The sequence below is a fragment of the Carcharhinus amblyrhynchos genome, chromosome 35 (assembly GCF_965287045.1).
Source record: "Carcharhinus amblyrhynchos chromosome 35, sCarAmb.v2.hapA, whole genome shotgun sequence".
NCBI lineage: Eukaryota > Metazoa > Chordata > Chondrichthyes > Carcharhiniformes > Carcharhinidae > Carcharhinus > Carcharhinus amblyrhynchos.
Genome location: NC_137358.1, coordinates 7,703,943 through 7,727,630, shown reverse-complemented (window position 1 = coordinate 7,727,630; position 23,688 = coordinate 7,703,943). Strand labels below are relative to the sequence as shown.

Sequence of the window (23,688 nt, the reverse complement as noted above, 5' to 3'; positions counted from 1 at the left end):
TGGAGTAAGATCTGATTTGGTTTGATGTATATTAGTACATGTAACAATAATACAATGAAAAGTATTGTTCCTTGAGCACTATACAGACAAAGCATACCATTCATGGGGGAGGAAAGGAGAGGGTGCAGAATGTAGTGTTACAGTCATAGCTAGCATGTTGAGAAAGATCAACTTAATGCGAGGTACATCCATTCAAAAATCTGGCAGCAGAGAAGAAGTTGCTCTTGAGTTGGTTGGTACGTGACCTCAGACTTCTGTATCTTTTTCCTGGTGGAAGAAGGTGGAAGAGAGAATGTCCAGAGTGTGTGAGTTCCTTAATTATGCTGGCTGCTTTGCAGAGCAGCGGGAAGTGTAAACAGAGTCAGTGGATGGGAGGCTGGTTTGTATGATGGACTGGGCTACATTCACCACCTTTTCTAGTTTCTTGGGCAGAGCAGAAGCCATACCAAGTTTGACACAGCCAGAAAGAATGCTTCTTATGGTGCATTTGTCTGAGTGTTTGCAGAGCTGTCCTTGTCGAGGGGGTTACTACCTCCAGGAGACACGCTAGCAACGGGAACAAAGAGCTTAACATTTCCCCTTGCTTCCATGAGGATGTTGAAATGCTGTAGGAAGTGCTTTTTTGACATTGCGAAATAAAGCTGTTTGCCCGCACGTAACCCTGACTCTCCCTGCTGAATGTTAGCATTAGATAACATTCTGACTGTACTTTCCCACTGGGAGCCTTGCATGCCTGGGAGGATATTTTGATGTTTCGGAGCTTGATTTTTCTCTCTCTCTCTCTCTCTCTTTCTTTCTCTCTCTCTCTCTCTTTTCCCTCCCCCCTCCCCAACAACCATTTGAGATAAATCATGGGCTGAGGTTTGCAGTGCTGGGCCACGAGACGGCTGTGAAGTTGGAAAATGACCCTGGAAGTTCCCGGGGTTGGGGGGGTTCCCCATATTGAAAGATTGCCTTTTAAAAGTCTCAACCTTGTTTTCAAATTCTCCTGTCACCTCTCCCCTCCCTGTCTCTGGAAACACTTGTAGAAATCTGTGCTCCTCCTCTTCTGCAGCCAGGACTTTAACTGCTGTACCATCAGTGGCCGTGCCCTCAGCTATCTCGACCCCCAAGCTCTGAAATTTCCTTTCTTGTATCTCTCCACCTCTCTTTAAGATATGCCTTAAAATCTATGTCTTCGCCAGCTCTCCCTAATAGCTCCTCCTTTGGTCCAGTGGCAGGTCAGATTGAGAAAGTGATTTAAAAGGCATACAGGATCCAGAGCTTTATAAATAGAGACAGTGAATATAGAATGAGGAAGTCATGGCGAACCTTCATAACATCACAAGATGTAGGAGCAGAAGTGGACCACTTAGCCCATTGCATCTGCACTACTGCTGTCTCTGATTCAGGGTGACACGGTGGCACAGTGGTTAGCACTGCTGCCTCACAGCGCCACGGGTGCATGTTCGATTCCTGGCCTTGGGTCACTGTGTGTGAAGTTTGCATGTTCTCCCCATGTCTGTGTGGGTTTCCTCCGGATGCTCCGGTTTTCTCCCACGCTGCAAAGGTGTGCGGGTTAAGTGCATTGGTCATGCTAAATTGCCCCTTAGTGTCAGAGGGACTAGCTAGGCTAAATGTGTGGGGTTAGGGGGAATATGACCAAGGTGGGATTGTGCAGACCTGATGGACTGAATGGCCACCTCCTACACTGTAGGAATTCTATGACTGGACTTGGTGCACTTTATCAAGTTGAAAGCTGCTGTATAAAGGCAAATTTTTATTTGTGTTCGTGCATGTGTCTGTGTGAAAGCATGTAAACGCGTTGTCTAGAGTTTTGCATTGTGACGATTTGGTTTTCCCTCTGTTTCTCCTGACCTGCTAACTCAGGCTTGCGCTATCACATTGCTGGCCCCTGATGTTCCTGTGCAGGTGAGACTAGAAAGGGTGTGTTAACGATGAGTCTAGAAAGGGTGTGTTAACAGGCTATTGAACTGGGAAGGGCACCACAGCTGAGCCTGCCAAACACAAACTGCTGGAAACAATGAGGAGGTCAGGCAGCATCTGTGGAGGGAGAAACAGCAGTTACCATTTTGTGTCTATGATGTTTCATCAGAACTGGGACAAAGTGGGAGGCTGGATCTCAGAACACATCCAAGCCTCAGAATCGGGGTTGGGAAACACAGCTCTTGCAACCTATGATATTGAGTCTTGTCTTGTCCTGAGATCTAACCTGCTCCTTTTCACTTACAGATACTTTTTAGTGTTTAGGGAAGAGATGGATCATAGAATCCCTACAGCGCAAAAGGAGGCCATTCGGTCTATCGAGCCTGCACTGAATAATCTCACCCAAGCCCTATACCCACATACTTATCCCACTAATCCCTCTAAACTACGCATCCTGGGACACTGAGGGGAAATTTAGCATGGCCAATCAACCTAACCCACTCATCTTTGGACTGTGGGAAGAAACCGGAACACCAGGAGGAAACCCACACAGACACGGGAAGAACATGCAAACTCCACACAGACCCGAGGCCAGGAAACAAACCCAGGTCCCTGGGGCTGCAAGGCAGCAGTGCTAACCACAGTGCCACTGTGGAGATCCATTAATTTCCCGGCTAGATTATACTTGACCTGTTTGTCCGTGAGTTCATTTTGAATCGCTCCCATCTCGGAGATCTGTCTGAACTTGGAGAAAACCTCTTCCAGGGATTCATTCCTGTTAAACATGAAAGTTCTTCTTAAAAGTTCGCACACCCTCTTCCCCCTCTCCCTCCAGGAAAGTTTTTTTTTAAGTTGAAGTTTATTTGTCAGTGTCACACGTAAGGTTCACACAAACACTGCAATGAAGTTACTGTGGAAAATCCCCTAGTCGCCACACTCCTGTTTGGGTACACAGGGAGAATTTAGCATGTTAATGCACCTATCCAGTACATCCTTCAGACTGTAGGAGGAAACCGGAGCACCTGGAAGAAACCCATGCAGACACGGAGGAGAATGTGCAGACTCCACACAGATAGTGACCTAAACCAGGAATTGAACCGCTGTACCACCCAGAGAAAAGTGTGCGTTCGTGCAATTTCACTTGGTTGAGGGGAGCAGCCAGCGCCGACAGTCAGTTTGCAACCCAACCACTTCAGATCCTTAAAACTGACATTTCCGGCAAAATGATACTACATAAAAAACGTGATTTGCTTGTATATTTTTATAGAAAGAGTGTGCTTGTGACCTTAGCACGTGTCAAAGTATTTTACAGCCAATGAAGTAGTTTGGAAGTGTAGACTGTTTGAAAGTTCTAGCTAATTAGTCTCACACTCCTGTTCCGAGCCCATAGCCATTCAGATGTCAGATTTTGAGGTTGAGAGTACATTTCCTGTGTGTGGTGTTAGGGTGATGTGGAGTTGCCAGCGTTGGACTGGGGTGGGCACAGTAAGAAGTCTCACAACACCAGGTTAAAGTCCAATAGGTTTATTTGGCAGCTCTAGTTTTTGGAGTGTCACTTCTTGAAGTCTCCTTGTGAGTCTTACAGTGTTAGGGTACCAGATTAGGTATATTATGAAGCCAGATTAGACCCCAACAATTCTCTACTTTGGCGTTAGTGTGAGGATAAGATGTTTCACTCCAGGTGTGATTCTACTGACACACTAGGAAGCTTTTGTCAAAACAAACTTTATTTAACAATACAGTTTAACTATAACAAATAAATTTAGCTTAACTTTTAACAACTGAAAAATAGATAAACATGATTGACAAAATCCCTTATGGCAGGCTGGTGCAAAGGATTAAATCACATGGGATCAGGGTGAACTAGCTAGATGGATTCAGAACTGGTTTGGCCATAAAAGTGGAGAAAGAAGACAGAGGGTAGTGGCGGAAGTGTGTTTTTCTGAATGGAAGTCTGCAACTAGTGTTGTTCCGCAGGAATCAGTGCTGGAACCTGTGCTGTTTCTAATATTTAATATATATAAATGACTTGAACAAAAACATAGCTGGTCTTATTAACAAGTTTGCGGATGATACCAAGATTGTTGGAGTTGCGGATAGTGATTAAGATTGTCAGAGAATACAGCAGGATATAAATAGGCTGGAAAATTGGGCAGATGGAGTTTAATCTGGACAAATCCAAGGTGATGCATTTGGTAGATCCAATTCAGGTACGAGCTATAACGTAAATGGCAGAACCATCAGGAGCATAGAGATCTGGGCGTGTAGGTCCACAGACCCTTAAAAGTGGCAGCACAGGTGGTAAAGAAAGCATATGGCATGCTTGCCTTCATCAGATGGGGCATTGAGTATAAAAGTTGGCAAATTATGCTACAGTTATAGAAAACATTGTTTAGGCCACTTTTGGAATACTGTGTCCAATTCTGGTCACCAGACTACCAGAAGGATGTGGAAGCTTTGGAGGGAGTACAGAAAAGATTTACTAGGATGTTGCTTGGTATGGAGGGTATTAGCTATGAGGAGAGATTGAATAAACTGGGATTGTTCTCCCTGGAAAGATGGAGACTGAGGGGTGACCTGATAGAAGTTTAAAAATTATGAGGGGTATAGAGAGGGTGGAATCTTTTTCCCAGGGCAGAAATGACAATTGCAAGGGGGCACAAGTTCAAGGTAAGTGGGGCGGGGGGGGAAGGTTTTTACATAGAAAGTGATGGGGCCTGGAATGCACTGCCAAGTGAGATGATTGAGGCAGACACATTAGTGATATTTAAGATTTATCTGGAAAGACACATGAACAGGCAGGGTATAGACGGATACAGGAGGTTGGTCAAGATAGGACAACATGATCGATGCAGGCTTGGAGGGCCGAAGGGCCTTTTCCTATGCTCTACTGTTCTTTATTCTTAACTGCTAATCTATCGCTATTAGTTCCAATTCAAGTAATTTTCCTCTTATACACTTAATCCTCCCCTGACAGGGTCAATTTAGCATGGCCAATCAACCTAACTCTCACATCTTTGGACTGTGGGAGGAAACCGGAGCACCCAGAGGAAACCCATGTAGACACAGGGGACAACAGGCAAATTGCACATGGACAGTTACCCAAGACCAGAAGCGAAAATGGCTCCCTGGCGCTATGAGGCAGCAGTGCTAAACTGTGTCACGTGCTGCCCCACCTTCTAAAGCAACCCCACCTTAAATGCAAAATATATCAAGTACACAACGTCATCACAGTGGTTAGCACTACTGCCTCACAGCAGCAGGGACCTGGGTTTGATTCCGACATGGGGTCACTGTCTGTGTGGAGTTTGTGCATTCTCCACATGTCTGCTTGGGTTTCCTCTAGGTGCTCCAGTTTTCTCCCACAGTCTGAAAGACAGGTAGTTAGGTACTTTGACCCGAACAGGTGCCACAGTGTGGCGACTAGGGGAATTTCACTGTAACTTCATTGCAGTGTTGATGTAAGCCTTACTTGTGACTGATAATTACTTTAAAGTTAAAAAGTTCATGAGCTTTGTACAGTTACTTTCCATAAGTCGGAGACCTAATTAAAGACTTCACTTAAAGCTACCACCTCCACTCACTTCTTTTCCCATATGTTAGTTATGATTTGCAGGTTTCCTTCCAGATGTTGTCTCATCGATTGTCTTGTGTTGTTTCAAGCAGGTAGTGAGAACCCACTCTCCAACGTGACCCAAACTTGGGACCTCGCCTCACGAGCATTTGAGGAAGAGGAAGACCCATAGTGGGGGAAGCCCGAGTCTTTGCCCATTTGGACTGCATGGACCGGGAGTGATGTTGTGAAGCTGTGAGCACCGGCAGCCCAGTGGTGGCAAAGTGTGCTAATGCAGGTATGCCATGTGACGGCCCAGGTACGGAATAATGGCTGCTTTTGGGGTAGGTCTCTGTAAGACAGTCAGGATTTCATTGGGAGGTGGGGTCGGGGGGGGGGGGGGGGGATTTTCCCATCCCGCCCACCACGGGAATTGTAGCAGGGAGGGACGGGCCATGCAGAGGTCTGGTTGACCGCGGAGATTTTCCAGTTTTGGGGGCGAGCATGGTTGGAAAATCTGGTGTCAGCAGTGGTGTTCCCCTCTCTGATTCAGAGGTTGTGTGATGAAACCCAACTCCAGGGATATGAATTTCCAGTTCTGATGCAGAGGGACCTCGGGGTCCTTGTGCATGAGTCGCAAAAACCCAGCTTGCAGGTGCAGCAGGTGGTCAGGAAGGCTAATGGGATGCTGGCCTTCATAGCGAGGGGGATTGAATATAAAAGTAGGGAGGTCTTGCTGCAGCTGTATAGGGCATTGGTGAGGCCGCAGCTGGAGTACTGTGTGCAGTTTTGGGCGCCGCACCTGCGCAAAGATATTTTGGCCTTGGAGGGAGTGCAGAGGAGGTTTACTAGGCTGATACCGGAGTTGAGGGGGTTGAGCTATGAGGAGAGGCTGAATAAACTGGGCTTGTACTCGTTAGAGTTTAGAAGAATGAGGGGAGATCTCATTGAGACGTATAAGATGATGAATGGGATGGATAGGATAGAGGTGGAGAGACTCTTCCCGCTCAGAAAAGACAGTAGGACTAGGGGGCACAGCCTCAAGATAAAGGGGGGGCGGTTTAGAATGGAGTTGAGGAGGAACTTCTTCACTCAAAGGGTGGTGAATCTCTGGAATTCTCTGCCCGTTGAAGTGGTGGAGGCTGCCTCGCTAAATATTTTTAAGACACGGGTTGATGGGTTTTTGATAAGAGAGGGGATTAAGGGTTATGGGGAGAGGGCGGGAAAGTGGAACTGAGCCACGATAGATCAGCCATGATCTTATTGAATGGCGGGGCAGGCTCGAAGGGCTAGATGGCCTACTCCTGCTCCTATTTCTTATGTTCTTATGAGTTAATTGACTGAATGGATTATCATCTTTGAATCCCCCCTTTATCAACATCCTGGGGGGGGAGGGGGGTTCGGGGGGTTGGCGTTACCATAGACCAGAAGCTGAACTGGACTGGTCATATAAATACTGTTGCTATGAGGCTGGGAATCCTGCAGTGAGTACCTCACCACCTAGAATCGTATAATCCCCATAGTGCAGAAGGAGGCGATTTGGCCCATCGAGTTTGCATTGACCATGATCCCACCCAGGCCCCATCCCATGCATTTACCCTGCTAGTCCCCCCGATACTAAGGGGCAATTTAGCACGGCCAATGCACCTACCCTGCCCATCTTTGGATGGTGGGAGGAAATGGAGCACCCAGAGGAAATCCATGCAGACTCCAGGAAGAACATGCAAACTCCACACAGACGGTGACCCAAACTGGGACTTGAACCTGGGTTCCTGGTGCTGTGAGGCACTGTGTCACTGTACCACCTCCCGTCACCGACACACAAGTGGTAGCCATATGCACCATTACAAGATGCACTGCAGCGACCCACCAAAGCTCCTTCGACATCATCTTCCAAATCCATCAAAAAGACAAGGACAGCAGAGACATGGGGAACCCCACCACCTGGGAAGTTCCCCTCCAAGTCACTCACCAACCTGACTTGGAAATGTATCACATTTCCATGACTGATACTGGGTCAAAATCCTGGAAGTCCCTCCCTACCAGCATAGTGGGTGTACCTACACCACGTGGACTGCAGCAGGTCCGAGAAGGCAGCTCACTACCACCTTCTCAAGGGTGGTCTGGCCAGCAATGCCCACACCCTATGAAAGAATTTTTAATTTATATTGAAAGAGGAGATTTCTGTGGTGTAGGGTTGTGGAGCCCCGTTTTCCTGCTTCACATCAACCCCAACCAGCCCCCCTGATGCCGAATAGCCTGTTGACTCTCATTGTCTAAATGCAGATGTGAAAAGCAGCACTGGGCAGTGGCACCATCAGTGCAAGCCGAAGCTGCAGCTCAGCAGTTCCTGGTGGAGAAGTGAATGAAGAATATTAGAGATCCAACTGCTCAGTTAACCATTTGTACTTTTCTTCCTCAGCTTCCCTCTGGGATTGTATTTCCGCAATGCAGTGGCACACGTGATGGAAGATGTCCTTCTCAGCTATAAATGGCTTAGACGCTGCCCACGGTAAGCCCCGTTATAGACAAATCCAGAACAGGTAGAGGCCATTCAGCCCATCGTGCAGCTGCTGCCCCTTGGAAAGAGCTGTCCGACCCACTGCCCTGCTCTTTGTTCAAGGTTTTAAAGTATATTTATCAGCGTCACAAATAGGCTTGCATTAACACCACAATGAAGTTACTGTGAAAATCACACTCCTGTTTGGGTACACTCAGGGAGAATTTAGCACCTAACTATGGGGTGGCATAATGGTTAGCACAGCTGCCTCACAGCTCCAGGGACATAGGTTTGATTCCCAGCTTGGGGCACTCTTTGTGGAGTTTGCACATTCTCCCTGCCTCTGCATGGGTTTCCTGTGGTGTTCCGGTTTCCTCCCATACTCCAAAGATATGCAGATTAGGTTGATTGGCCAGGCCAAATTGCCCCTTAGCGAGCAAAGATGTGCGGGTTAGATGCATTGGCCATACTGAATTGCTCCTTAGCATCCCGGGATGTGTAGGTTAAAGGGATTAACGGAATAAGTGTGTGGGTTGTGGGAATAGAGTCTGGGATGGGATTGTGATCAGTACAGACACAATGGGCTGAATGGCAGCCTTCTGCACTGTAAGGTTTCTATGAACCAACACGCCTTTCGGACTGTGGGAGGAAACTGGAGCACCCACAGACATGGGAAGAATGTGAAGACTCTGCATGGACAGTTGCCCAAGCCGGGAATTGAACCCAGGTCCCCAGCGTTGTGAAGCAGCAGTGCTAACCACCGGTTGAAAGGAGATTCGATTGAGGTGCTCAAAATCACGAGAGGTCCGAATTTGGGAGAAATTGCTCCCATTGGTGGAAGGATTGAGAACGAGAGGGACGCAGATTTGAGATCGTTGATAAAAGAAGCATTGGAGACACGAGGTGAAACTTCCTTCACACAGCGAGTGGATAGGGTTTAGAACGTGCTGCCTGAGAGAGTGGAGGAGACAGGTTCAATCAAAGCTTTCAAAAAAGAATTGGATTATCATCTGAAAAAGAAGAATGTGCAAGGTTACAGCAGAAGGCGAAAGAACGGCACTCGGTGCATTGCTCATTTAGAGAGCTTGCCCAGACCAGATGGGCCAAATGGCCTCCTCCTGTGCTATTACAATTCAGTGACGTTCCTAAGATTTTGTTTTCGGGGAAATTGTAATGTTTTGCTTTATGTCATTGTTAAGTTTTATTGACGTGGGTTATTTTGTTCTTGCTTTTTTTTCACTCTTATTTTCAGAAGATGACAAGAGTGTCACTGATACCCTCACTGAGGACAGTGCTGACAGCGCACAGCATCATGTGAAGGAAGAGGAAGTGGAGGAGGGTGGTGACTCTATCGCCACTCTCCACAATGGGTCTTTCTCTACCGACCCAGAACTTTCCCTAAGTATCTGTGGTAAGGTCTTACTTCTTTTAACAAAAGAAAGAAAAAGAAAGTTTATTTATTAGTGTCGCAAGTAAGGCTTACATTTACACTGAAATGAAGTTACTGTGAAAATCCCCTCGTCGCCACACTCCGGCACCTGCTCAGGTACATTGAGGGAGAATTTAGCATGGCCAATGCATCTAACCAGCATGTCTTTCAGACTGTGGGAGGAAACTGGAACACCCGGGGAAATCCATGCAGACACAGGGAGAACGTGCAAACTCCACACAGACAGTGACCCAAGCCGGGAATTGAAGCCCGGGTCCCTGGAGTTGAGGCAGCAGTGCTAACCACTGTGCTACTGTGCCACCCTGATACTTTATGTTTATCAGTAGATTCTTTATTTTTTATTGAGTTCAAATTCCACCATCTGCCCTGGCGGGATTTGAACTCGAGTCCCCAGAAAGTTAGCTGAGTTTCTGGATTAATAGTTTAGCTATTATACCTCTAGGCATTGCCTCCCTGTAATATAAACTAGTACAGCACCTTGAGATGATCTGTTAAAGTTTATTTATTAGTCACAAGTAAGGCTTGCATTAACATTGCAATGAAGTTACTGTGAAATTCCCCTAGCGCCACAGCCTGGAGCCTGTTCGGGTTAATGTACCCTAATTATGTTCCTCAGAATGTGGGAGGAAACTGGAGCACCCAGAGGCAACCCACACAGACGCAGGGAGAACACGTCAACTCCACACAGACAGTGATCCAAGCCAGGAATCAAACCTGGGTCCCTGGCATGAAGGGCCGAATGGCCTACTCCCGCTTCTAGTTTCTATTTCCTATCAGTAGACTTTTAATTTCAGCTTTATCATCATCAGATTCAAAATTCCATCATCTGCTATGGTGGGATTCGAACCCGGGTCCCCACAGCATCAGCCTGGGTCTCTGGATTACTAGTTACAGCGACAATACCATGAGACTGCTGTCTCCCCAGTGATCTTGGGGGATATAAGGTTCTGAGAGGGCTTGGCACTAAAAGCAAAGTTAATTTATCAGTCACAAGTCGGCTTACATTAACACTGTAATGAAGTTACTGTGAAAATCACCTACTTGCCACATTCCGGTCCGAGTTCAGGTACACTGAGGGAGAATTTGGCATCGCCAGTCCACCTAACCAGCATGTCTTTCAGGCTGTGGGAGGAAACCGGAGCACCCGGAGGAAAAGGGGCGGCACGGGAGCACAGTGGCTAGCGCTGCTCCTTCACAGTGCCAGGGACCCAGGTCACTGTCTGTGTGCAGTCTGCACGTTCTATGTGGGTTTCCTCTGGGTGCTCCAGTTTCTTCCCACATTCTGAAAGACATGAAAGGTTGACCCGAACAGGTGCCAGATTGTGGCAACGGAGGGAATTTCACAGTAACTTCATTGCACTGTTAATGCAAACCTTTCTTGTGACTAATAAATAAACTTTGCTTTAAAAACCCATGCAGATGCAGGAAGAACATGCAGACTCCACACAGACAGTGACCCCAAACCGGGAATCAAACCCAGGTCCCTGGTGCTGTGAGGCAGCAGTGCTAACCCACTGTGCCTCAGGTGCAGTGGTTAGCGGTAACTAAAGGTGTAGTAACATACGTGTGCATTGCTGTTGTTAAGGTGTTTATTTGCTTTGTTGTGCGGCACTGCTTTAATTACGAGCGGTTCCACCTCATTGCTTTGCTTTGCCTTTCAGGGGATGAGCCAACGATCAAACGCAAGAAGGGCCCGGCCCCGAAGATGCTGGGGAATGAAGTTTGCAGCGTCTGTGGGGACAAGGCGTCGGGTTTCCACTACAATGTGCTCAGCTGCGAGGGCTGCAAGGGCTTCTTCCGCCGCAGTGTCATCAAGAACGCGCAGTACACCTGCAAGAACAGCGGCAAGTGCGAGATGGACATGTACATGCGCAGGAAATGCCAGGAGTGCCGGCTGCGGAAATGCCGGGAGGCCGGAATGAGGGAACATTGTAAGCACGTTTTAAACTTGTTTGTTTCGCTCTGAAATGGGGTGGTGGTGGTGTGTGGGGGGTAGACCGTGCGAGCTGATGATGTTTAACAGCCCAGTGGATGCACCTAATCTTTGGCTGCTCTGGTGCTAGTCCAGGACACTCAACTGGAGTATCTCAGTGTTTGGGGCGTCACGGTGGCACAAAGATTAGCACTGCTGCCTCACAGCTCCAAGGATTCGGGTTCGAATCCCGGCTTGGGCCACTGCCTGTGTGGGCTTCCTCCCGCAGTCCAAAAGAGGTGTTGGTTAGGTGCATTGGCTGTGATAAATTGCCCCTTACTGTCCAAAGATGTGCACGTTAAGTGCGTTGGCTGTGCTAAATTCTCCCTCAGTGTACCTGAATAGGCGGCGGACTGTAGCGACTAGGAGATTTTCACAGTAATTTACTTCATTGCAGTGTTAATGTAAGCCTATTTGTAACACTAATAAACTTTACTGGAAATAGTTGTGAGGGTGTAGAATACCTACAGTGCAGAAGGAGACCATTTGCCTATCGGGTCTGCACCAACACTTCAATAGAGCAAGTTCCAGGGACCTGCGTTCGATTCCCGTTTCAGGTCACTGTCTGTGTGGAGTTTGCACTTAGGATTAGGACAATAAATCAGACCACCATCCCACCCAGACCCTATCCCCATAACTCCATGCACTTATCCTAGCTAGTTAGACAGTTACAACAGTATGATGGCTATGGAGAGATATGGGCTAAATGCGGGTAATTGGGATTAGCTTAGGGGTTTTAAAAAAAAATAAGGGCGGCATGGACAACTTGGGCCGAAGGGCCTGTTTCCATGCTGTAAACCTCTGACTCTAGTCCCCCGACATTAAGGGGTAATTTAGCATGGCCAGTTCACCTAACCTGCACATCTTTGGACTTAGGGAGGAAACCCACGCAGGCACGGAGAGAATGTGCAAACTCCATGCAGACAGTGACCCAAGGCCAGAATTGAACCTGGGTTCCTGATGCTGTGAGGCAGGGTGCTAACCAGTGTATCACTATGCTGCCTTTATTCTTCCTAGGGGGAAGAATGAATGGGGAGGGGAAAAAAACATTGACAGTTTTCTAGTTAATGGATAAGTATTTAGGTTGATCATTTTGATGTCTGGTGAATGCAATTCCGGACTGATTAGCCCAAATGTTGTGGTCTCCAGGTGTCCTGTCAGAAGAGCAGATCCGCAACAAGAAGCAGAAGAAGCGGGAGGATGACATGGCGCAGACCATGGTGGTGGCGGCAGAGGACTCGCCGGTGATGGTGGACATAGCCAGGCTCACGGTGGAACAGGAAGAAATGATCCAGCAGCTTGTGGCTGCACAGCAGCAGTGCAACAAGCGATCGTTCAGCGACCAGCCAAAAGTAACGGTGAGTTTTTTGGAGCAAGTTCCAACATGTACACTTTCTCCCTGCCTCCTCCTCCTGTTGTGTTTAGAAGAGGAGTATCTGTGAAATTTTTTTTTTCCTCTCTGCATTTCCCCCTTCCTTCTCCTGCCCTCAGCTGTCCGTAGAATCCCGACAGTGCAGAAGGAGGCCTTTCAGCCCATCGAGTCTGCACCAACCCTCTCTGAGCATTCTACCGAGACCCACTCCTCTGCCTGATTCCCGTAACCCTGCGCATTGATCATGGCCAATCCACCTAACCCACACATCTTTGGACACTAAGGGGCAATTTAGCATGGCCAACCCATGTAACCCGTGCAATTTGGCATGGCCAATCCAACAAGCCTATACATCTTTGGACACTAAGAGTCAGTTTAGCATGGGCACATACCTTTGGACTGTGGGAAGAAACCAGAGCACCCAAAGGTAACCCACGCAGACACGGGGAGAATGTACGGAGTTTGCACAATGACCCAAGGCCAGAATTGAACCCGGATCCCTGATGCTGAGAGGCAGCAGTGCTGCTAACCATTGCGCCGCCCAAAGTATTCCTTTGTTTGTAGAAAATGGATTCCTGTGTGTGAACACATGTCATCTCTAACGAGTGTAAATGAGCCACATTACTGGTTTAACCACTTACCTTAAATTGGTGGTTGGCTTCACGAACCTGCTGCTTAGGCAAGGGAGGTGATTATTTGCGACCAATTTCAGGTCAGTGTGAAGAGTAATCTCCCAAAGTCAATCGTGTTTAATTTCTTATCCCCTCTGTCCCCAGCCCTGGCCACAGAGTAACGACCCCCACAACAGGGAGACACGACAGCAGCGCTTTGCCCATTTCACAGAGCTGGCCATCATCTCGGTGCAAGAGATTGTCGATTTTGCCAAGCAGATCCCGGGCTTCCTCGATCTCTCTCGGGAGGACCAGATTGCACTGTTGAAGGCGTCCACCATTGAGGTAAGACAAAAGAAAGTCCTGGCTGGCTGTCTGTCTGTTGGCTAAAGTAGCAACTGAAGGTGTCGGACCCCGCATCTGGGAAGTTTGGGGCCGGATAGTTTTCTGTATTCGTTCGTGCAACGTGGGTGTCGCCGTTTATTGCCCATCCCTAGTTGCCCTTGTTCAGAGGGCAGTTGAGAGTCAATCACATTGCTGTGGCTCTGGAATCACGTGTAGGCCAGGCGAAAGACGTGCAGTTGAGAGAAATTTACCAGTGGCCCTGGTATCCCTGGACGTGTTAGGTGGATTAGCAATGGTAAATGTGCGGGGTTACAGGGATAGGATGGGAAGCTCTTTAGGAGGGTCGGTGCAAACTCGATGCACCTCAGTTTAACATCGCACACAAAGGGGGACACCTCCAGCACCCACTCAGCACTGTGCACGGAGTATAGACCACAGTTAGGGTTTAGTGCAAATCCTGCAGAACAAAATGGATCTTGATCCATTGCGTTGCCGGTGCTGTGCCGGAGGCAGTTAAGGCAAGGCACTGGAGGATGGGTGCTGTCAGATGTATAAGCAGAATCGAAAATCCTGTCTGCGCCTGCAAGATTCTGAAGCAAAGATGTAACTGGCGTTCGCTCTTTCACAAATGTGTTCCTCCCCAGATAATGTTGTTGGAGACAGCACGGCGATATAACCACGAGACCGAATGCATCACCTTCCTCAAGGATTTCACTTACAGCAAGGATGATTTTGCACGAGCTGGTGAGTTGTCAGATTTTCGATACTTCTCCCGATTCTGGCCGCTATCTATTTCCTTTCCAGTTTTTTTTAGCAGTGCCAATGTATCTTCCCTCCTGCCTTGAAGGAGCTCAATCTCAGCTTTCCCCACACTAGCAATCCCCCCCCCCCACACCCAGGAAGACTGAAAGCTGGGAAATAAGAGTCATGGAGTCATACAGCTCCGAAAAAAGCACAGTGTAGTAGAGTCCTAGAGGATTACAGCATGGAAACAGGCCCTTTGGCCCAACTTAACCATGCCACCCTTTTTTTCTTAAACCCCCTTCAAGCCTGCACAATAATAGCTTCCACCAAGCAAATCCCATTTTCCTGCACCATATCCTCGAATATTATGACTTTTAAAGTTTCTTTATTAGTTTCACAAGTAGGCTTACGTTAACACTGCAATGAAGTTACTGTGAAAATCCCCTAGTCATCACACTCCGGCACCTGTTCGGGTACACTGAGGGAGAATTTTGTTTCATCAGAAGTAACTCTTTAGACGCAGCCAATAAAAATAGAACAAAACTTACCCCGACTTATCAAAGAAAGGGTTTAATAAACATCTTTACTCCAAACTTGGGACCACGCCCTAGGCCAATCCAAGTTCCCCACAATTCCCAATAGGTTCTTATTTACAGTGAGTCAGCTGACTATTACATCACTCTAATTGGTTCCATGGTTTACTGGGTCAGCTGACCCTTACAGCTTGTTAACATTGGTCACATCACATCCAATACAAAATTGTCACCAGTTACACTCTAACAAATTTAGTATGGCCAATGCATCTAACCAGCATGTCTTTTGGACAGAGAGAGGAAACCGGAGCACCCAGAGGAAACTCACGCAGACTCCACACAGACATTGACCCAAGCCGGGAATCGAACCCAGGTCTGTGGCGCTGTGAGGCAGCAGTGCTAACCACTGTGCCACCGTGCTGCCTTTGTGCTCATCTAAATATTTTTTAAAAGTTGTAAGGTTTTTGGCCTCCATTACCTTCCCAGGCAGTGCGTTCCAGATTCCCACCACCCTCTGAGTGAAAAAGGGTTTTCTCAAATCCCCTTGAATGTCCTACTCCTCGCCGTAAAATACTGTCCCCTTGTGAATGACCCTTCAACCAAGGGGAACAGCTGCTCTCTGCTCACCCTGTCATAAGCAATAATCCAATCCAAACTCCATCCCGGGCAATGCCCTGGTGAACCCCTTCTGTACCCATTCTAGCACAATCACATCCTTCCAATAGTGAGGCGACCAGAAGTACGGCAACGCACGGTCCAAATGTCTTCCCTATTTCCTTACCTCAACAAAGTGGCCATTCTTCATTATGTGTGAGCCTATTCAACCACAGCAGCCATCGCATGCTATACCTGTCTGACTGCACACGCACCCCCCGCCCCCACCCACCCACCCAATTCACTATCACCGGCAGGGACTGGTTTGCTCAGCGTAGGTCAGGAATTGTAGCAGAGGTTCTCTGCTCTGAGTGGCTCATTAACCGCTCAAGGCTCTTACCACTAGGGGGAGGCAGTTGTCTAAAATTGAGTGAAGGAGGCAGATGCAGCATAGCCTGAATTTAAATGGTGAGCAGTGATGGGAGACTTCCAGCCAGAAGAGATTTCTCCATCCTACACATTCACTCACACCCCTTTCTAGACTTGGAGAATTATGGGGAGGAACTGGGCAAAATGTCTTTACGTTCTGTTTTTCGGTGTTATCTAATTGGAGGCTTGTGGCACAATCACACACAACCATCTTTCAGTATCATCTGTGCGGTTTTGTGGTTTTATTTACCACAGCCCTCGACTCTGGTGCAGGTTGGTTGAGAACCCCTTCGGTACACATGGAGGCCATTGAGCCAGTACCGTAAACAATCCCACCCAGGCCCTATCCCCAACCCCATGTATTTACCCTGGTTACCCCCGCTGACACGCAGGGGCAATTTATTTCATTGAACCCCTAGAGTCCAGAAGGAGGCCATTCAGCCCATCAAGACCACAATCCCACCCAGGCCCTAGCCCCATAACCCCATGTATTTACCCAAGCTAGTTTCCACACACACACACACACACACACACACAGCCAATCCACCTAACCCGCACATCTTTGAACTGTGGGAGGAAACCCATATGGGGACAATGTGCAAACTCTACACACAGTCACCACTGTGGTTAGCACTGCTGCCTCACAGTGCCAGGGACCTGGGTTCGATTCCCAGCTTGGGTCACTGTCTGTACAGAGTCTGCTCGTTTTCCCTGTGTCTGCATGGGTTTCCTCCGGGTGCTCCAGTTTCCTCCCACAGTCTGAAAGACGTGCTGCTTAGATGCATTGGCGGTGCAGAATTAGGCCATTTGGCCCATCGAGTCTGCTCCAGCATTCAATCATGGCTGATATGATTCTCTCCCCATTTTCTTGCCGCCTTCCTGTAATCCCTGATCCCCTTATTGATCAAGAACCTATATATCTCTGTCTTCAAGACACTCAATTATTTTGGCCTCTGCAGCCCAGTCCATCACACAAACCAGCCTCCCACCCATTGACTCTGTCTACACTTCTAGCTGCCTCAGCAAAGCAGCCAGCATAATTAAGGATCCTGCACACCCTGAGTGGGTCTCTTCCACTTTCTTCTGTCAGGAAAATGATAAAGTTTGAGATCACACACCGACTCAAGAACAGCTTCTTTCCTGCTGCCACCAGACTTTTGAATGGATTTACCTTGCATTAAGTTGATCTTTCTCTACACCCTAGCTATGACTGTAACACTACATTCTGCACTCTCTCCTTTCCTTCTCTATGAACGGTATACTTTGTCTGTATAGTGTGCAAAAAACAATATTTTTCACTGTGTGCTAATACATGTGACAACAATAAATCAAATCAAATCAAAGAGTTCTATGGATCCACCACCCTCTGGCTGAAGAAATTCCTCCTCATCTCCATTTTCGAGGAGCATCCCTTCATCCTGAGGTTGTGTCCTCGAGTTCTAGTCTCACCCACTGTGGAAACATCCTCTCCCACGTCCGTTCTACCTAATTGCTCCTTAGTGTCGGGGGATTAGCGGGGTAAGTATACGGGGTTAAGGGGATGGGGCCTGGATGGGATTGTGGTCGGTGCAGGTGGGCCAAATGGCCTGCTTCTGCACTGTAGGGATTCTATAATTCGAAGAGTCTATTCTATAACCTATAGCTCTCTCCCTCTCATTCTCTCCCTTGCTTAGGGTTGCAGTTTGAATTCATTAACCCGATCTTCGAGTTCTCGAAGGGCATGAGGAAACTGCAGTTGGATGATGCCGAGTACGCCCTGCTGATTGCCATCAACATCTTCTCTGCAGGTTTCTCCTTTTCTTTGTGTTTTAAATTTTTATTTAAATGAAAGAAATCGTCCTGTGCTCACCAAGAATGGGAGGAAAACGGGACCTCTTCCCTTTTGAGGCTCACCAGTGTCAGTACCAAACACTAAAAAGTAAAGTTTATTTATTAGTGTCACAAGTAAGGCTTACATTCACACTGCAGTGAAGTTACTGTGAAAATCCCCTAGTCGCCACACTCCTGCGCCTGTTCGGGAACACTGAGGGAGAATTTAGCACAGCCAATGCACCCCTAACCAGCACGTCTTTCAGAACGTGGGAGGAAACTCACGTAGACACAGCGAATGTGCAAACTCTACACAGACAGATCATCCACTGTGCAACCTGATGCCAAGACAATGTTTCCCCAGACTGGAGAATTTAGACTAGGGGGTCGTGATCTTGGGGTAAAAGTTTATTTATTTGTCACAATTAGGCTTACATTAACACTAATGAAGTTACTATGAAAATCTCCTAGTTACCGCACTCTGGCACCTGTTTGGGTACACTGAGGGAGGTTTTGGGTCTGTGGGAGGAAACCGGAGCAACTGGAGGGAACCCACTTAGTGTGCAAAGATGTGCAGGTTAGATGGATTAGCTGTAGAGAATATGAGGGGTTGTGGGGATAGGGCCTGAGTAAGATGCTGTGTCGGAGAGTCAGTGCAGACTTGATGGGCCAGATGCCCTCCTTTTGCACTGTGAGGGATTCTGTGATTCATTTGAATGACTTTGGAATTTCTGTCTTCACAGACCGCCCGAACGTTCAAGACCATCAATTAGTCGAGAGGCTCCAGCAGCCGTATGTTGAGGCACTTCATTCGTACTTGCGCATCAAGAGACCAAAGGTAGGCTCGGCAATGCAGAAAGATGTGCATTTGTATAGTGGCTGTTGCAACCTCTGGGCTCCACGGGACGCTCTGCAGAATGAATTTTGAAGCATTGTCACTGTTTATAATGAAGGAGAAAGGAGGAGGCCAGTTGGCCCGTCACGACATGCTGGCTCTTTTGAAAGAACAATCCAGTTTGTCTCACATTTTACCCCCTTGCCCCATAGTCCTGCAATGGTTTGTGTTTCAGTTACAGAACTCCTTCCCCTTTTAAAGTTACTATTACTTGTGCTTCCAGATCACAATAACTCGGTGAGCAAATATACTTTTAGCTTTACGCCCCACCTATGACTGTAACACTACATTCTGCGCTCTCTCCTTTCCTTCTCTCCTATGTACTCTCTGAATGGTATGTTTTGTCTGCACAGTGTGCAAGAAATAATACTTTTCACTGTAACCCAATGCAAGTGACAATAGTAAATCAAATCACAAACTCCGAGATTTTTGTCAATGATCCTAAACCTGTGCCCTCTAGATATCAACCCTTCTACTAGTGGAAATGGTCCCTCTTTTTGTCTGTGTGTCAAAATCCCTCATAATTTTAAATAAATGTATTAAATATGGTTTAAAATTTAAACTCATCAACAAAAGAGGCTGGTTGAATCAGAAACCGTCATCGCAATTTTCTTTTGAAAAATGGATGTGCAATTGCAGTGCAGTAATCTACAGCGTGATGTACAAAGAACAGGAAAATAGGATTGGGCCGAATATCCCATTTTAGGGGTTTAAGGACCCGATGGGCCCAATGGCCTCCTTTGGTGCTAGATTTTCCAGGAGGCACAGTGGTTAGCACTGCTGCCTCACAACGCCGGGGCCCGGGCTCGATTCTCAGCTGTCTGTGTGGAGACTGCACGTTCTCCCTGTGTCTGCATGGGTTTCCTCCGGGTGCTCCGGTTTCCTCCCACAGTCCAAAAGGCATGCCGGTTAGGGTGCTAAATCCTCCCTCAGTGTACCCGAGCAGGTGCTGGAGTGTAGCGACTAGGGGATTTTCACAGTAACTTCATTGCAGTGTTAATGAGAGCCTACTCCTGATACTTGGAAATAAACTTGCAACTTAAAAAGAAGGTATGTCAGCCAAATTATGCACAGCAAGATCCTGTAAGCTGTGCTATGATAATGACCAGATAATGGATCTGTAGGTGTTGGTTGAGGGATAAACACTCTCCATGGGGTGAACATCTTCCACTTTGCCTGGAAAAAGTGCCGCATGATGGTTTGCGGAGCCTTGGTTATAATGTTTCACTGAATGTATTCAAGAAGCGGCTGGAAATAGCACTTGGGGCGAATGGTATCAAAGGTAATAGGAAGAAAGCAGGGTTAGGCTTTTGAGTTGGAAGATCGGCCATGATCGTGATGAGTGGTGGAGCAGGCTCGAAGGGCCAAATGGCCTCCTCTTGCTCCTTTCTTGACATGACAGGCCAAGTGGCCTGCTCCTGTCTTACAAATTGTCAAGTGTCCACGTAATGGAGAGCAGTATTTACCATTGGCTGGATGATAACCAGAGGTCATCGATTTATGTCAACTGGTGGAAGAGTCAGAGTGGAGGTAGAATCCTTACAACGTAGAAGGAGGCCATTCAGCCCATTGAGTTTGCACCGACAACAGTCTATCCATAGATGAGATTACTTTTCGCACAGTGATTTGTTACACCCTTCAGTGCAATGCCTGAAGGAGATGTGGAAGCAGATTCAATCGTAACTTTCGAAAAGGCAATTGGATATGAATCATAGAATCCCTACAGTGCAGAAGGACCAGCTGTCTGACAGAGTATCTTTCCCAGGCCCTTGCCCCACCCTATCTCGGTAACCCCACACACTTCCCATGGCTAATCCACCTCACCTACACATCTTTGGACACTAAGGGCAATTTAGCATGGCCAGTCCACCCTAACCTTCACATCATGGGACACTAAGGGGCAATTTAGCCCAGCTAATCCACCTCACCTGCACACCTTTGGAGTGTGGGAGGAAACCGACACACCCCGAGGAAACCCACGGGGAGAACGTGCAAACTCCACGCAGACAGTCGTCCAAGGCCAGAATTGAATACGGTTCCTTGGTGCTGTGAGGCAGCAGTGCTAACCACGATTGATTGTGAGGTGGAGATGCCACTGTTGGACTGGGGTGGGCACAGTAAGAAGTCTCTCCACACCGAGTTAAAGTCCAGAAGGTTTATTTTGGTAGCACGAGCTTTTGGGGCGCTGCTCCTTCATCAGGTGATGAAGGCCACCTGATGCTCCTTTGCTGCCCCTTCACTCACTGAGAAAGGAGCAGAGCTCCGAAAGCTCGTAATACCGAATAAACTGACTCAAGAACAGCTTCTTTCCTGCTGCCAGAGAATGGACCTGCCAAATAAACGTGCTGGACTTCAACCTGGTGTGAGACTTCTTACTGTGCCCATGATTAATTGGAGTTCAGAGAGCTGGCACAAGTGCAATGGGTGAAATTGATGTGATTTGATTTATTATTGTCCCATGTATTAACATACAGTGAAAAGTATTGTTTCTTGCGCGCTATACATACCATTCATAGTTGGCAAGTGTGAGGTGGTCCACTTTGGTAGAAATAATGGTAGGAAGGACTATTACTTACGTAGCGAAAAACTGCAGCAGGCGACGGTGCAGAGGGACCTCGGGGTCCTTGTGCATGAGTCGCAAAAACCCAGCTTGCAGGTGCAGCAGGTGGTCAGGAAGGCGAATGGGATGCTGGCCTTCATAGCGAGGGGGATTGAATATAAAAGTAGGGAGGTCTTGCTGCAGCTGTATAGGGCATTGGTGAGGCCGCAGCTGGAGTACTGTGTGCAGTTTTGGGCGCTGCACCTGCGCAAAGATATTTTGGCCTTGGAGGGAGTGCAGAGGAGGTTTACTAGGCTGATACCGGAGCTGTGAGGAGAGGCTGAATAAACTAGGCTTGTACTCGTTAGAGTTTAGAAGAATGAGGGGAGATCTCATTGAGACGTATAAGATGATGAATGGGATGGATAGGATAGAGGTGGAGAGACTCTTCCCGCTCAAAAAAGACAGTAGGACTAGGGGGCACAGCCTCAAGATAAAGGGGAGGCGGTTTAGAACGGAGTTGAGGAGGAACTTCTTCACTCAAAGGGTGGTGAATCTCTGGAATTCTCTGCCCGTTGAAGTGGTGGAGGCTGCCTCGCTAAATATTTTTAAGATGCGGGTTGATGGGTTTTTGATAAGCGAGGGGATTAAGGGTTATGGGGAGAGGGCGGGAATGTGGAACTGAGCCACGACAGATCAGCCATGATCTTATTGAATGGCGGGGCAGGCTCGAAGGGCTGGATGGCCTACTCCTGCTCCTATTTCTTATGTTCTTATGTAGAAGGGGAGGAGAACAGAATGTAGTGTTAGTCATAGCTAGGGTGTAGAGGAAGATCAACTTAATGCAAGGTAGGTCCATTCAAAAGTCTGATGGCAGCAGGGAAGAAGCTGTTCTTGAGTCGGTTGGTCAACCTTGGTCAGTGTGTTGGCATAGCCTCCTCCTGCGTGGAATGATTTTTTTTTAAGAGCGTCTTTCCTTTCTGTTGTTGCAGGATCATCTGATGTTCCCCCGCATGCTGATGAAGCTGGTCAGCCTCCGGACCCTGAGCAGTGTCCACTCGGAGCAGGTCTTTGCCCTCAGGCTTCAGGACAAGAAGCTGCCACCCCTGCTCTCTGAAATCTGGGACGTTCACGAGTGAACGAGAGAGAAGGCCATTAGCAGGAGAGGAGCAGGGTGGAGTAGACTCTTTTTTTTACGAGTACTGAAGAGAGAATTGGAGGTGGGGAGAAACAAAATCTGCCTGTTTTTGTTTATTAAAAACTAAAACTCGAAGGAGAGAGAGACCCAACTGGGCCTGACCTACATGCAGGCGAGGGAAGATTTATATAAAGAGACAGATATCAAACTTTACATGAATATAGGACTTGGATATCTAGATGTTGAGGAGACAAGCGTTGCTGCACTTACTGGACTGAGCTCCAATCAGAGATTTAATTCCCTACTTATTCCTGACTCCGTGGTTTTATTCCATTAGCCCACTGCTTCCTTCATTGTTTAATAAGCATTTTTACTGACCACCCCGCTCCCCCCGCCCGCAAAAACAAAAAAGATTTTAACAGTGATGTCTTTATTTTTGTGGCCCGCTAATATGAAGTTCAATGATTTATTTTCGGTTTACGGCGAGCAAGTTTTCACAAAGAGATGAATTGCGGTCTGGTATTGGGGAGGTGGTCATCGCAGCGACCACCCTACGTGTGTTCACCTGAAAGCTTTTTGTCACCTTTCGAATGAAGGGATGTTGGATCTTGCTGTGCAGAATGGGACAACATTGTGCAGAGAAGAAAACTGTTTTGATTTTTTTACACAAGCGTTAAGCACTACATCACCCTTTGCCAGTCACCTTGATCTCTGAAGCAATGAACCGTTGGTCGTTGATGCGACTTACTGAGGTTTGTGAGAATGACCTTGTAACTCGCTGTTGGCTATGAGATTGGGGCATCGATTATTGTTATCTCTGAAGGGGTTATCTCAGTCAGGCATCCTGCTGATGAGAATTGCACAAAGTCCTCCTCCCACTGCCCCCCCCCCCCCACCCCCCTGTTATTCTCGGATGCCTGTGGCATTTTGGACTCAGTAGGATGTTGTTGTCACTGGCCCAGTTATTGCCCATCCTTGATTGCCCTTGGGTTGGTGGTGGTGAGCCCACCATCTTGTCTACCACCAGGTGGCCTCAGAGTCACGTCCACTAACTTGCTGTTTGGGTCTGGGGTCACGTGGAGGCCAGAACGCCCAAGGATGGCAGCTTTCCATCCCTAAAGGACATTAGTGAACCAGTTAGTGACTGTGTGAGTTGAGGAACTGGCTACATTCTGCCAACCAATCTTGGGAAGGGAGAAGATTATCTCTGAGCATTGGTTGAAGCCTTCAGAGATTTTCCTTCCTTTGATGAATGCACTTGTCTTTATTTGCATTCTG

At 47.6% G+C, this 23,688-nt stretch overlaps 1 protein-coding gene across 2 annotated transcripts in view; it reads left to right on the top strand.

Annotated features, from left to right (window-relative positions):
* LOC145361786 (oxysterols receptor LXR-beta-like) overlaps positions 1 to 22,799 on the top strand; it is a 33,465-nt gene extending 10,666 nt beyond the window's left edge. Inside the window, exons 2-11 of one of the 2 annotated variants that reach the window (XM_080217761.1) lie at positions 5,593 to 5,777; positions 7,902 to 7,991; positions 9,232 to 9,390; positions 11,091 to 11,360; positions 12,551 to 12,759; positions 13,550 to 13,729; positions 14,374 to 14,473; positions 17,703 to 17,816; positions 18,582 to 18,676; positions 22,265 to 22,799. In XM_080217761.1, the coding sequence (XP_080073887.1) occupies positions 7,952 to 7,991; positions 9,232 to 9,390; positions 11,091 to 11,360; positions 12,551 to 12,759; positions 13,550 to 13,729; positions 14,374 to 14,473; positions 17,703 to 17,816; positions 18,582 to 18,676; positions 22,265 to 22,411 (1,314 nt within the window). In that variant the 5' untranslated portion in view covers positions 5,593 to 5,777; positions 7,902 to 7,951 and the 3' untranslated portion in view covers positions 22,412 to 22,799. Of the gene's footprint in view, positions 1 to 5,589; positions 5,778 to 7,901; positions 7,992 to 9,231; positions 9,391 to 11,090; positions 11,361 to 12,550; positions 12,760 to 13,549; positions 13,730 to 14,373; positions 14,474 to 17,702; positions 17,817 to 18,581; positions 18,677 to 22,264 lie in introns of both variants that reach the window. The other variant, XM_080217760.1, reaches the window with a different exon arrangement.
* Positions 22,800 to 23,688: the final 889 nt, after the last annotated feature.